At 53.7% G+C, this 14103-nt stretch overlaps 1 protein-coding gene across 1 annotated transcript in view; it reads right to left on the bottom strand.

Annotated features, from left to right (window-relative positions):
- Nucleotides 1-4046: 4046 nt before the first annotated feature.
- ITGA11 (integrin subunit alpha 11) overlaps nucleotides 4047-14103 on the bottom strand; it is a 126068-nt gene continuing 116011 nt past the window's right edge. The window contains exons 24-30 of the mRNA XM_045449294.1: nucleotides 13873-13963; nucleotides 12318-12431; nucleotides 12022-12108; nucleotides 10519-10629; nucleotides 10100-10195; nucleotides 6113-6226; nucleotides 4047-5368 (exon numbers count right to left, since the gene is read on the bottom strand). Coding sequence (XP_045305250.1) covers nucleotides 5297-5368; nucleotides 6113-6226; nucleotides 10100-10195; nucleotides 10519-10629; nucleotides 12022-12108; nucleotides 12318-12431; nucleotides 13873-13963 — 685 coding nt within the window. The 3' untranslated portion in view covers nucleotides 4047-5296. The remainder of the gene's footprint in view (nucleotides 5369-6112; nucleotides 6227-10099; nucleotides 10196-10518; nucleotides 10630-12021; nucleotides 12109-12317; nucleotides 12432-13872; nucleotides 13964-14103) is intronic.

Here is a 14103-nt window from a genome sequence, read left to right as displayed (position 1 = left end):
CAAATTCTAAATCATTTTTTTTTCTGTGTTTCAAGTAATGTCTGCTATATTAAAGTAACAGACAATCAGACTAAAGAAAATACTGGCAGTAACATATTTCATCAGGTACTTAATCTAGAAAATGCCTGTGTGAGATGTAAATTTCAGGTGGTTCATAAAGACTTTGCATGTTGGCAAGCATAGACAAAACTAGCTATTCTAATTTCTCTGTGCTTTGTACATGTGGCGTGCTTGGTCTGTCCTGAGTGCAGTACTGGGGCGTGTTCCTGCCTCCAGTGGACACGCTGTATCAGGGATGCGCGTACAAAAATAAGAAACATGGTCCCTGCCCTTGATAAGCTTGTCATCTAGCCAGATGCCCCTATTTGAAATCTGATTTTCTGTTTTTCCTCAGATCTTCATTTTAATTTCCCAAATAAAAGTTTATGATGCTACCTTTTGACTCTGGCTTGGACCATTTTCTGAAAACCTTTCAGGAAACCGTGTCATTTGAGTTGTTGCTTGTCGTATTTTTCTGTGGTACCAGGGAGATAGGGGCAAAGAACGTGCACAGCTGATTTAGAAAGGATGAATCCGTTAAGGAACAGTGCCCCCTTCTTTTTTAAGAAAATGTTTTTTTTCTGCTTCTACCCTACTTTGAACCTTGTAAGTTTGCTGGGGACATTTTAGCCTGTACCTTCCTGAGAAGTTACAGAGCCCAAGTGCCAGGCTTCTAACCCCCTCTCCACGCTTTACTAGCAAAACTCGTCCGTTCCTGTTCCTGTTTCAGTTTCCGTTTGGAACATGGTGTCCTACTTTAGTGTGATGTCAAAGCTAATGGAATAGATGGTGACACGAGAGCACTGGCCGGTTTTAATGTGGTCAATTAAGCCCGACTGCCCCTTGCGAAGAGTCTAGATGACGTAAATACTCACAGTAGGACAATTTTTTGAGATTTCAAAAAAACAGTAAAAAGTAGTGCAGAGTAAAGGGCTGACACGACCTCGGCTGGAGGTGAAAACGGAGGACAATGTGGTAGTGAATGAAAACAGGAGACCACTCCCCACTAATAGCTGTATTAAGTTAAGTCACCCAAGGCATATCTGGTGGTTGGAGAGACCTGGCCACTTCCTGTACGGGGTGAGGTGTGGTTGCAGTGAGTCATGCAGGAAAAAGAGCACGATTAAGCTGGCTGTTTCTCTTACAGGCTGCTTGGCACCCTGGGGCTTGAATCCGGGGGACTGGCTGAAGTCTAGAAGTCTAGTTTTGTATTCCAGGAGAGCACTGATGCTAAGTGTTAAATGCTAAATGCTGATGGAGACAGCAACTTGTCTTTTAAAGACCTCTAGGAAAGGCCAGTTCCATACCTTCTGTGGAAAGCCCTTCCGCTTTTATTGTCCCTTCTCTGCTGTGTTTGTGTTCGCACTTTGCCCCTTCCACCTGGTAGCTATCGTGTGACCCAAGGGCAGCTGAGGAAGGCTCCACTGTTTAAGAAACTGACAATGACGTGTAGAGAATATTGTGGCTCTGGATTGCTGGTTCTATAAATTTAATGTGCTTAGCATTACCTGACAGAAATTGGATCCGTGAGGTCTGGGGTAGAACTTGGTCTGTGGTTCTGATCAGGGCGGCCGTGGAATCCCACTCTGAGAAGCTCAGCTCTGGATAGATGATCTGCTCTAGCAGGCACGGTTTGCCCTCCAAGCTTACATGTCCACACCATCTGATGCCAGAAAGAAGCGGCCGGCTGGAACCGAAGGACACCAGAATTGATGGCCGCTTCCCTGCAGAGCACTGGGCGGTGATGGCATAGGGCTTGAGCACTTTCTTGTCTACCCAAGCCCTGCACCTCAGTTTCCGTATCTTTTCTGAGAGCCTGCCTCCCCCCCACATGTTAGAGCAGCAGTGAGACCTCATAGAACATCGCCCAGGATTCACTTCACGACTCCTGTGTTTCTCCTCTCTGAGAGCCTAGAACTTAGGAAATCCTAAGAATCCATGGACCGAATTCTAAAACCATCTTCTGTTGGTGTTTGGTTTATAAGAGACCTTGACCCATGTGTTTTTCTCCTATGCACTTGTTTGCTATAGGCTTGCTTACGCAAGTATCCCGTGGCCACCTGAAAGTCAAAGCAGCTTGTTTAGAGTAGCATCTAGGATGCTGATAAAGCTTTTAAAAGACGGAACCATTTTTAACTTGGTTCCACTTTATCGTCAGCACTCGGAGTTCAGCCCTTAGCTCCATCGTAAATATTCTTAACTACGGAATAGAGCATTGCTAATAATATCCATCTGTGAACCACAATATGAATTTTATGTTGATCTGCAGTTGCATTTTGGGCTGCTTGCCACTAAATGCCAAAACTGCTTCGGAGACTGCTCTCCGTCTCTCCTCCAGACAATAGCAGATGTGCTCAACTTCTCCCAGAGTCCCCTTGGGGCTCTGGAGACCCAGGAGAACTGGGTGAAGTCTGTAGCAGATCCCTCTCCAGAGACTTGCTGGAACAAGAAAGTCTTCCCAACTCTAGGCTGGAGTCAGGTTAACTTGAATATTATGAACGACAGCATAGTCCCCAGTGCTCATAATGGAAGGGCACCTATGTGTGTTAACCCCTTATTTGTTTTCCAGCCTATATATTCACCTGCCTGTTGACCTCAGCTCGGCACATCTGTCACCAGAGGAACTCTAAAACAACAAAACTGATGCCTTGGCCCCTCTCCCAGTCAATTACATGTGAATCCCTGCGGTGGACCCTTGCATAGACATCTTTTAGAGCTCCTCAGGCCAGAGAACCGCTGTAGCGTGAGTTTGCTCCCTGTTAAATGCATCTCTGTGGCCCTACCAGGAACTCTGTAAGGCCTGTCTTGATCATTTATACCCCAGAGCAGATAAATTCAGAAAGGATTGATAAGAGAAACAGACGAGAGAGACACGAGGGGATGGCTGAAGGCCTTGAAGTTGCAAAGTTCCGCCTTTTGACCAGTTAGTTGTTCTTGGTGTAGGGCCAGGGAGGGGCGTGAAGGGGCCGCGGAGCCCTGGGGATAAAAGGGGGCCTCCGATGGGCTGGAGGTTCCCATTTGGCCACTTCTGGGTTGCATCTGACCTGCAGATACGTTTTGTTTGGCCTGCAGCGTGGCCGCACATAGCAACTTTTTAAAGGTGAATGCCAGTCTCTAAAAGGCAGGTTTCACGTGAAAGCATTCTCTCAGAGTTGATGGTACCAGACAGAAGACTCGGTCTAAATCACAAGGCATGGCATACGTGTGAGTGTGGGTTCATGGAGCATCCTTGAGTCAGGTGCTCCATTCATGAGGGCAAGACTCCAGCGAAACTTGACTCTAAATGGGGCCTTCTGATTTGGGGGTCACCATTTGAGAACAAATATTCCCATAGTTACTTTGTATTAATGCCTTCTCCTTTAGTAATCCCCTCCCCAACCCCCCCCCCCCCCCCCCCCACAGGCTGGGCTGTAATGACTATCCTACTTGAGAGACCGCAGTCCTAAAATGAGTGTGGGTTTTGCTGGGGATCCTAGGGCTATCTCTTAACTGCTCTGGTTCGGAGTGTCCTCATCCACGGGGGAACAAGATCAAATAATTTGTAAGTTTCTACCTCTGGCCTCTTGGGACTCCAATGGCACAAGATTGGAAGGGAGCCCACTTGGTTGAAGAGCAGCCTGTGTGTAAAGGTGAAGAAGTTCCGGAGTGTGAGGTCAGCACTGAAACGCTAGCCTGGAGAAGTCTGGGAGGCCAGAGAGGGAGGAGCCGGAACTAAGGACTGGAAGCTACAGTGACTTGTGGGCTTCAACCATCCAAATGGGTGAAGGGGGAGCTGGTGGTCTTGGGCGGGAGGAAGTGTTCCATCCCTGGAGATGTCCATCCCAGATCAGGCAGCCATTTGGAGGGGATGTCGTAGGGACCAAATGGTGGACAAGCCCCTTCCAAACATTTAGAGACAATGGGAAGAAAGCAGGGGCCTCCCAGCCACCTCCTTTCCTTCAGAGAAAAGACGCTGGCTCCCCGGGATTAAGCCCTGCCCACAGAATGGGAGACAGCAAGAACCTTGGTTGTTTTCAATCACTATTTTTTTTTTTTTTATAGTTTTAAAAAATATTTACGACAGTAAAGGTCGTACTATGGGACAGGGGGACAGATGCCTTTGATGCATCCCCCTTTCATTTCTATCTCAAAACAAGATTAAGGCATAAATTACTCGCTGGGCACCGGGCGTGCCTATTGTCCTCAAGGCGCCATCATTGGTGGTACCACTTGTCCCATGGGCCAGCGGATCAGGATCAGATATTTGCCACCGAGGTTCCATAGACTTGGGTGTCCCTGCACCGGCTTTAACCAGTGCATTCCAGAGAGCACCAGAGTGCATTCTAGCAGCTCTGGCTGAGCCCTTCTCTTGTGCACGGGGGGCAGTGGGCGGAAAGGGGGGACGGGAGGCTGTGTTTGTGTGTGTGTGTTGGGGGGGGGCATGCACCCTCCTGCCACCCCACTGCCAGGCCTGGAGTTGTGCCGCGCTCAGGGCAGGCAGGCGGGAAGACCAAGTAGGTACGGGGGACCCAGGGAGTGTGCCGACTGCAGGCTCCCGTGGGGTATGAGGAACAAAAGCCACCGAGGGGTGTGTGCGGGGGTGGAGGGCCCGCCTGCCTCCCCATCTCCGGGTGGGCACCCCATATTCTGTGTCCCAGCTGCCCGTCCGTCACAGTCTCCATGCCCCAGGGTCTTTCTTCATCCCTGTCCAGCAGCTGTCACCACCAAGCCCTTGGCCGCGGGGGTTCATTCAGGGGCAGCTCTCCTGCCTGGGGAAGGGGTGAGTGGGACTTGAGAGCCTTGGGCGGCGCCGCGGCGGGGTGTGGGGGGTGGGAGGACAGCACAGGATTCAGATCTGCTGCCCCACTGGGTCCTGCTGGGACTCGAGGCCTGGAGTGTGAAGAATGGGTTTGCATCGCCTTCTTCCTCTGCCGGTTTCTTCTGAGGATGGGACAGTTATGAATTCCTAGCACCTAGTGGCGGGGGCAGCAAATGCCCCCACAGAGCCCAGGGGAGGCTTTGGTGTGCCTTGGGAGGGGTCCCTTTAAATCACCAGGGATCTGTGTTGGAGGTGTCTTGGCCTCCCAGTAGAGCAGTCCCTCTTAAAACTGGCTTGAGTTCCTTTCAGAGGGTGCAGGCTTGGTCTCTCAGGAGATGAGGTCAAGTGCAAAGCGAGCTGGCGTCTTCTCCACCCCAGCTCAGCGGGCCACGGGCCTGGGCCTGTACACTGCCTGGACTGGCGTCCTGGCCCCCATCAACTCGCAGCCTCCTCTGAGCCTCACTCCAGCACTTTGGGGGTGGGGTCCAGGCCAGGTTCCCTCCTGCGCTTGGCACTTTTAAAGAAGCCGAGCTGTGGGGGGGGCAAAGGGAGAAGTCTCAGGGGTGGGCAGGGAGGACAAGACCTGTCTCTCCCACCTGCTTTCCCCCCACTAACGCTCCTAAGACTTCTTCCTGTTGAAGGCTTCTCTGAATACCCCAGCTAACACTGAGTACCAGCCCCCACCCCAGCCCAGCAGAACTCCCTTGGTGGGCCACGCAATGGGCCACTTAACTGGTGAGGGGGGATTGCAGTGGAGTGGATGGAGCCTGGGTCGGGAGGCAAGAAGTCATGCTGTGTGACCCTGCCCTGGTCAACAACCCTTTCTGAGCCTCCCTCGGCTCATCTGTAACAGAAGGTTGAGACCAGGGGTTCTTCACCTGAGGCTCAGTGACAGAGAGGGGTTTGGGGGCTTGTTAACCGCCTGACTGTTGGAGAAATTTTGTGGTTGTGTACTTGCTGCTGCTTCCATGAAGAGAAGACCGAGCTCCCGTCAGGTTCTCAAAGGAACCCACCAAAGGGTCAGAGCCACAGACTGAGGGCCCTCTGGAGGCCTTAGCCAATCTGCCTGCTGTGGTGAGATGTGGGTGCTTAGGTAGCAGGAGGCACATTCTGGGGAGGAGGCCGGGTGGGTGCCAGCTCCCACGGGGAGGAGAACGCGTGGGCTGGCCACAGAGCCCGCAGGCCGGAGCCCCCCCCCCCCCCCCCCCCCCCCAGGCCGGCCTGGGCCGACCAGCCAGGATGCTGCTCTCCACCACCACCCTGCTGGGGCCTCACCTTCCAGAGTGCCAGGACGAGCAGGGCCAGCAGCAGGAGGCCCCCCAGCGTGCTGCCCACGATGATCCAGATGGGGATCTGCGAGTCTTCTTGCTTGGAGATCTCAAACGTGATCTGTAAGGGGAGGAGTGCACCAGGTCAACAGCATTACTGTCCTGGGGCCCGGGGGGGCAGCTGGGGGGCAGGCGATGGCTAGTGCCCGGTGGGATCTGCTGGAGGCATGGGTGGCACCCAGCCTGCAGAGGCCTCAGAGGACCCAGCCCTTGCACAAAGGACACCTGAGTTAAATGACCCAGGTGATCCTGCCTCCTCTTTGAAACTTTCCGCCTTTGGCCTTGGGTTCTGTGCCATGTTCCATGGCTCTGTCCTGGGACCTCTTCCTTATCTACAGTCATTTCCTGGTGAGCTCAGCACCATCTTACCCAGTAGGCACAGGGAGCTCAGGGCCCTTAGTGCTTTTAGGGGCCCATGAAAATGTTCTAATTTCTTTTAAAATTCGAGGGAAAAACAAATATAATCTCTTGCCTGGCTTATATGTCTTTATATATATTTGTCATAAAATAATTTAAATTATTATTTTTGAATGTTTATTCTTGACAGAGGGAGAGAGGTAGAGAGCAAGCAGGGGAGGGGCGGAGAGAGAGGGAGACCGAGAATCCCGAGCAGGCTCCATGCCGTCAGCACAGAGCCTGATGTGGGGCTCGAACTCACAAACTGTGAGATCGTGACCTAAGCCCAAACCAAGAGTCAGATGCTTAACCGACTGAGCCACCCAGGCGCTCCTAATTTAAATTATTTCTAAGGAGGAAGGGTCTCTGAAGGTAAAAGTGCTCAGGGCCATGGAAAGCATAACACAGCCCTGGGCAAACTCACTCCATTGTGAGGTTTTGAAACCTAAACGCCAGGGGCGCCTGGGTGGCTCAGTCGGTTAAGCGGCCGACTTTGGCTCAGGTCATGATCTCACAGTCCGTGAGTTCGAGCCCCGCGTCAGGCTCTGTGCTGACAGCTCGGAGCCTGGAGCCTGTTTCCGATTCTGTGTCTCCCTCTCTCTGACCCTCCCCCCGTTCATGCTCTGTCTCTCTCTGTCTCAAAAAATAAACGTTAAAAACCTATACGCGGACTGCTGTCACGTTTCTCCCTTCTACCGGGACTCTCCATACTCCTGTCCTCCTGTGTTCTGGCCTGCTCGGCATCTTTAACAGGTGTCCAAACTCTTGATCCCACTCTGTACCCTCAACCCTGTTCTATCCCCGCCTTTCCCATGAAAGCAAATGCCAGCATGGTCCTTCCTCGCTGTCGCTCAGGCCAGAAGCCTTGTACTCGTCACTGACTCCTACCTTTGCATCCACATGGACTCCAGCAAAGTCTGTCTGGCCTACCTTTGAAGCACCCAGAATGTGGGAGTCCCGCCTCCAGGGCTACCTGCATGGACTGAGCCCCCTGTGTCCCCCCTGGAGGCTGCAGGAGCCGGCTAACTGCCTCCCCCCTCTGGCCTCGCCCTCTGCAGTCTGTCCTCAGCATGGCAGCCTGACGAAGGCATATTTATTCTCTGCTCTGCTCCAGCCCCACACGCAGGGTGGAAAAGAAGAGTCCTCGCGTGCACCTGCCAGGCCTCACCCTCTCTGGTGCTGCTCATCTCGCTGGCCTCACCTCTTGCGCCACTCCCCCCCTCCCCCCCCCCCCCCCCCCCCCCCCCCCCCCGTTGCTCTCTCTGCTCCAAGCCTGCAGCTACCTGGCCCTCCAGCATGCCAGCACACATCCACCGGAGGCCTTTGTATTGCTGTCCCTCCCTTTCCGGCAGCACTTTCCCCCCCCCCCCGAATAGCCACGCAACACCCCTCTTCTTCATAGTTTCTGATGTTAGTTTATCGAGGAGGCTTTTCCCAATCTCCTTGTATAAAATAGAACCGCCCCCCCCCCTCCCCGCCCCAAGTCTCCACCTTTAGGTGCCTGCATTTTTCGGGGCAGAACGTATCACCATTTGACACTGATATATTCACGTGTCTTGACCTTCTTCCCATCTAGAACGTCAGCCCCTGGGGAGCAGGGTGGTATCTGTTTTGTTCGCTGTTCTATTTCAGTGCCTGGGACAGAGCAGGAGCTCGGTCCACATGCCGAATGGCTGCATGAACGAACCCCTGCAGCAGGGGGGAGTCCTGGCTCGGCCACTGACTCCCTGTTCAACTCTCTGCCTTGTCTCACCCAGCCTGAGTTTCTGTGTCTGAAAAATGGAGGTGGGGAGTACCTCACAGTGCTGAGGAGTGAGCAAGGAAACGTGCAAAGTGTCTGTGACAGTGCCTGGCACAGCGTTTAGGGCTCAACAAACGGCAGGTCCCTTCTATGTTCTCTGTCCTTCCGTAAAGGCTGGGACCTTCTCTGCCTTCCCACCTCCGGCACCTGGCACACAGCCAGGCCAACAGGGGCTTACATTCTGGGTTGCTGGGTTTCTAAGAGAAGCGAGGCATCCAGAGAGTATAAGAAAGATTTTTTTTGTTCGGGGGGAGCGCCTGGGTGGCTCAGTCTGTGGAGCATCCGACTCTTGATTTCGGCTCAGGTCACCATCCCAGGGTCATGGGATCGAGCCCTGTGTTGGGCCTGTGCCGAGCGTGGAGCCTGCTTAAGATTCTCTCTCTCTCCCTGTACGTCTCCCATCCCTCTCTAAAAAAATAAAAATAAATACAAGAGGGATTTGCGGGGGAGGGGGGCAGTGGGAGTTGAAGGAGAACGAGAATTCATTTAAAAGATGAACTGGTGTAGAGACAGGGGTTGTGTGTGTGGGGGTGGGGGATGGGGGTGGGGGTGCCTGTACAGTGCCTCTTCCCTTGGCTGACTGCAGCATTCCAACATCTCTCTTAAGCTTCAGTTCAAGTGGACCTGGCTCCAGAAAGCTTTCCCCGGACATCCCTTGCTCTGACTGTCCCCCAAGCCCAGCCCCTGTGCTCACCCCCACATTGTAGCCATGGCTTTATCCTGGTCCCCAGGTCTGCTTAATTCATCTCTGTATCCCCGGGGGGCTTGAGTCATAGGAGGAACACCCAACAAATGCCGGATGAATGAGCAGATAAAACTCCTTAGGTGGGTCCCCTGAATGCTGCTTCTAGGTTTTGGCACCTGCTACCCCTCTGCCTGGCAGCTCCCCACCTTGTTTATGAACGTCTGTCCTCCTGACTGTGCCTCTTTTGCTCTCCAGCATCCCCCCGGGGGTGGGGCTGGGGTTAACTCTGCATCTGGTGCAGGAACCCAGGCCACGGTTCGGGGACGTGGCCAGTGGAGGGCAGCAGTGTCCCACGCCCAGGATGCCCGTCTCTCCATAGGATTGGGCTTTTCTTCAAGGCCCAACTTCTCGTTTTCTCAGGAGAGCATTGCAGGAAGCCTCACCCCCCCTTCCTGAGGCCCTGATTCGAGGCAGTCTGGTCTGTGACAATCTGGTTTTATCTAATTCAAAAAGAGTCCTAATACAGAGACATCCTGCATTCCTCGGTCTTCACGAATTCGGTTCGCACCAGACTTCTGAAGCATGTCATGTGCGTTCCTTAGATTTGAGGTGCTAATGGATGGGGAGGAGAGGGGTGGGATGTTCATTCTAGGCTGCCAGCCGGCCCAAGACCCAGCGTCACAGCCAGTGGAGTCAATCAATGAGCCTCGCCAGGGCAGGCGGGCCTGGGCTCCAGTTCTTTCCTCTAGTGCAGAACGTACAGGTCCCCCTTCTTTCTCTGCTTTCGTGGGACTACTGTGGTCTAGAGCCTGCCGCCCCAGGCACTGGGTGAATGCTTGCTTCCGGCTCCCTCCCTACTTTTGCCCCTAACGTCCTACTGATCTTGCTTTTCCCCTCTTTTCTGATGCTGTGCTAACTGCCGGCAGATGGGTCCTTCTCTCTCCTGCAGGCACACACGAGTGGAGGGTATAGGAAACTCTAGGGGAAGGGATGACCCCTTCCCCACCTGGCCCCACTCAAGCTCAGGTCTGCAGGGTCTCCAGGGGACTCACCTGACGGCTGGGATCCTCCTCGCGGAAGATGAAGGGACTGTGGAACTGTCTGTGCAAGGCTGCATTGACCGTGATCTTCATCAACTTGTACTTGAGCTGTATAATCAAAGGCCTTGTCAGAAGCTGACCCCTCCCTGGGTGGGAGACTCCCCAGAACCCACCCCCTTCCCCTTATTCCTTGGAGTCTAGCCCAGGTGCTCTACTTTCTGCTTTTATTTTTATTTTTATATATATATAGAGAGAGAGCGGGCAGGGGAGAGGAGCAGAGAGAGAGAGAGAGAGAATATCTCAAGTAGGCTCCATGCTGAGCACGGAGCCCGACACGGGGCTTGATCCTGCAACCCCGGGATCATGGCCTGAGCTGAAATCAAGAGTCAGATGCTCAAGTGACCGAGCCACCCAGGCGTCCCTCTACTTACTGCTTTTAGGGACCTCAGCCACAGATTCCCCAGCAGATGGAAATGGATTTCCTGGTTAGGGGCCAGCCTCACGTTGCAGCTGATGGAGACCACGTCAGAATTGCTATGATTCTGCAAAGGGAGGTAGGTCTCCGGGTGAGCCGCTGGGCTCCGGGGGAGCGGGGGAGGCAGCTAGCCCAGCCATGACCTGAGAATGTGAGCAGGGGCTTGGGCCACCAGAGAGATTGCTGAGCTCCACCCCTCACCCAAGGTTTGTTCCTGGGGGAGGAGGCGCAGAGGACAGGGGACAAGGAGAGGTGGGGGTGGGGGACACATGGGCTGCGGCTGCCAGGGGATGGCTGGGCGACAAGGTAAGGATGGCACATGCTGTACTTGAAGTCGTGCAGCACTGGGTGTCTTCTGGGAGCAGAACTTTGGTTCAACGTTAGGGAACCTATAAATGTCATCACCACACAAACGGATCAAAGCAAACAACTGTATGATTGCTGTAACAGATGCAGAGAAAGCATTTGGGGAAATCCAACTTCTTTTATGATATGTATATATTTAAAAAAAAATCTCCCAAGAAACTTCCTGAATCTGAATAAAGGGTGTTTATAAAAACCCTACTACAAGCGTCATGTTTATGAAAAATTAATAAAAATAAAAAAAAAAATCAAGATCAAGACAAGACTGTTGTCATTTCTATTTCCCATTGCCCCGGAGGTCCTAGCCGGAGCCATAAACCAAGAAAAGCCGTTTATAAGGATTGAATGGGAAAGCTTAACACTGTTATTATTTGCAGATGATACCGTAGTAACAGAAAAACCAAAAAAATCGTCAAATAATCAGAATTCATTGGGTTAAACTTGTTTGAGTCTCCTTCTTGCAGCCACCTCAACACCCCCCCCCCCCAAGCCCCGTTCTTCAGGAAAGTACACTACACCCAAAAAATGCTTTGTGAGGCGCTCGTTTGGGGGAAATAAAACTAAAACAGCTAAGATCTTTGGGGAAGAATAGTGAGAGTGCGCTCAGAAAGTGGTTTCTGGGAACAGTGGCAAGCCTGGAAGCATAAGCCTGGAAACTAGCAGGTGTTTGGGGGAGGGCCTTGGGAGGTGACACGAGCTGCCTGCCGTCTCTGGGGACAGGGAGGCCCAGCTGGTGGGGTCAATGTCTCCACTACCAGCCATGTAGGTCCTGGCCTCCGTAGCATTGTCCTGTCTGGCTCCTTCCCCTTCCCTCTGCTCATCTGTGTCCTGCTGGCCCTTTAAGGCATAGATGCCAGTCGACTCCCCCTGTTCCTTTCCTCCACTGCCCCTCTCTTGACACCTGTCACAGCCTTGTCCCCTGGCTTCTTTGGCATTCACTCTCATGGCCCCTGTGAGATGGTGAGCTCGTTAAGAGCCAGAAGTGTCTTCGCTTCATCCCGTTTCCTCTCCGCTTGAGGCGGGACACATTGAGCTCAACATGCTCTTAGTGACCGACCACCGGACAAGGACAGGAGCAGCCACCCAGGACACTCACCAGCTGTGGGGCACGACTCAGGTCTTCCTCCGTCGGGGCGTGCCGGTACTCGGTGCTGTTTCCCCAGACATTACAGGACGTGTCCACCTGCACGAGGGACACACACCCGCCTCACAACGAGCACCCGCAGACTCAGCAACCCCGAGACGCCCCTCTCTCCTCCTCTTCCCCGAGAAGGCCCTGCCCGCCCTGGTCCCGGGAGGAGGAGCTGAGGTCGGAGGACCCGGGGACACACCGGGGGCAAGTCTGTCTCCTAACTGGTCCCTTCCTTTAAGCCGGTTCCAGGGCGCCCGTACCTGGTCGGTAAGGAAGTCCCTCAGCATCAGCAGGCGGTTGCCGCCCCTGGTGGCGATGGGGACAGTGATCTTCATCATCACTCCATGGATGGGGAAGAAGCCCAAGTTCTGGATCTGTGGCCAGAGGGGGAGGGGTCAGCCAAGCCCCCAGCAGCTGGAGGGGCGGAGGAGGAGCTGTGTAGGGGCGACGCCCGCGGCGAGGCCTGGGAAGTGGCCCCCTTCACGCCCCCTGGCATTTTCACTGTAGAGGTTCTGGAGCTCTGCCCAATCACGGTGGGGGCTGCATGGGTGAAGTTGTGTGAGGGCGTGAGGACACTGAAGGGGCCGGGGTCCCAGAGGCCGAGGACAGGTCAGTGGGGCCATGAGGCTGGAGGGCAAGGTCACTTCCGTTGTTCTTCTTTTCTTTTCTTTCTTCTCTTTTTCTTTCTTTCTTTTCTTTTTTCTTTTCTTTTTTTTTTTTTTTTTGAGAGAGAGCGTAGAGTGTGGGGAGGGGCAGAGAGAGAATCCCAAGCAGGCTCCACGCCTTGAGCAAAGAGCCCGACCTGGGGGCTCAAACTCACGAACTGTGAGATCACGACCTGAGCCGAAATCAAGAGTCGGACGCTTAACTGACTGAGCCACCAGGCGTCCCGGTCACTTCCATCTTCAGCCTCCACCGGTGTGGGGACTTTGCAGCCTGGTGCTGGTGGCACGGTGGGAGCACTCGTGAATTTATTACGACAGAGACTCTTTAATTAATGGCACACATTCTAGCCGCGACACCTCTGGTGTCTGAGCAGCAGTGATTACAAGCAGGGCTTTGGAATCAGAAGGACTGGGTGTCGCAGCCCAGGGCCACGACCACGTAGGAGCTGTGTGGCTTCGGGCGGCCGCTAACCCCCTCCTGGACCAGCCAGCCAGGTACCAGTGTGTCTGAAGTGCAGTTCCCAGCTGTCAGCCTGCCCCCGGCTCTCATGCGGAGTTCAGAGGCTCCGGGGGCCCACACTGCAGACTGCTCAACTGCCTCCTAATTCTCCTTCTCGCCCCTTCCTCAGTGACGGGCACCGAGACAAACGCCACGTTTCCCCGCCTCCCTACGTAACTACAAGTGTGAAGAACCGCTAAGGACCTTCTTCAGTAGGGAGGGGCCTGCTTTTCTCCCCTTCCTTCTTCCTGGAATGAGAACATGATGGCTGGAGCTGCAGCTCTCTTGGACTCTGAGATGAACTTGAGACCCTGATAATAGCATGTTGAGGATGGTGGACCAGACGGGAGACCCGATCCTGAATGACTTCGTGAAGCTGACAACTCCAGACTTCTTTTATGGGGAGAATAAACCCTGGCCCATTTAGACCACTGTTTTTTTTTACATTTTTTAAATCCTATGCAGCCGCACTTAACCTTCACTGATACATCCTCACAGTCCAGCCCCATTATTTTCTGGACGAAGCCCAGGGAGGGGAAGGAACTTGCCTAAAATCACACAGTGAGTGGGTGACAGGGTTGGGCCGAACCCCAGGCACTAGCGATGATTCCAGACTCCTCCCCTCCCAAACGGGGGCTCCTCAGCTCTTACCTTGAAAACGCAGCTGAAGGGAGGTCCGATGCCATCATACCTCTCCAGTGAGCTATTGGGCTTGACCTCGTAGTGGCTCAGGCTGCTGCTCCTGCAGGGACAGAGAACAGGGCCGCCGTGAGCTCAGTCAACGTTGGCTAGATGGATAACTGAATGAAAGAGGGTGTGGGCCTGTGCCTGGCTCTCCTTGACCACAAAAAATAGGTTTCCTTTTGCGTCCATCGGGAGAGC

Source organism: Leopardus geoffroyi, chromosome B3 (assembly GCF_018350155.1).
Source record: "Leopardus geoffroyi isolate Oge1 chromosome B3, O.geoffroyi_Oge1_pat1.0, whole genome shotgun sequence".
Taxonomy (NCBI): Eukaryota; Metazoa; Chordata; class Mammalia; order Carnivora; family Felidae; genus Leopardus; species Leopardus geoffroyi.
Note: the sequence above shows the minus strand (reverse complement) of the source record. Positions and strands in the feature narration are given on the sequence as shown.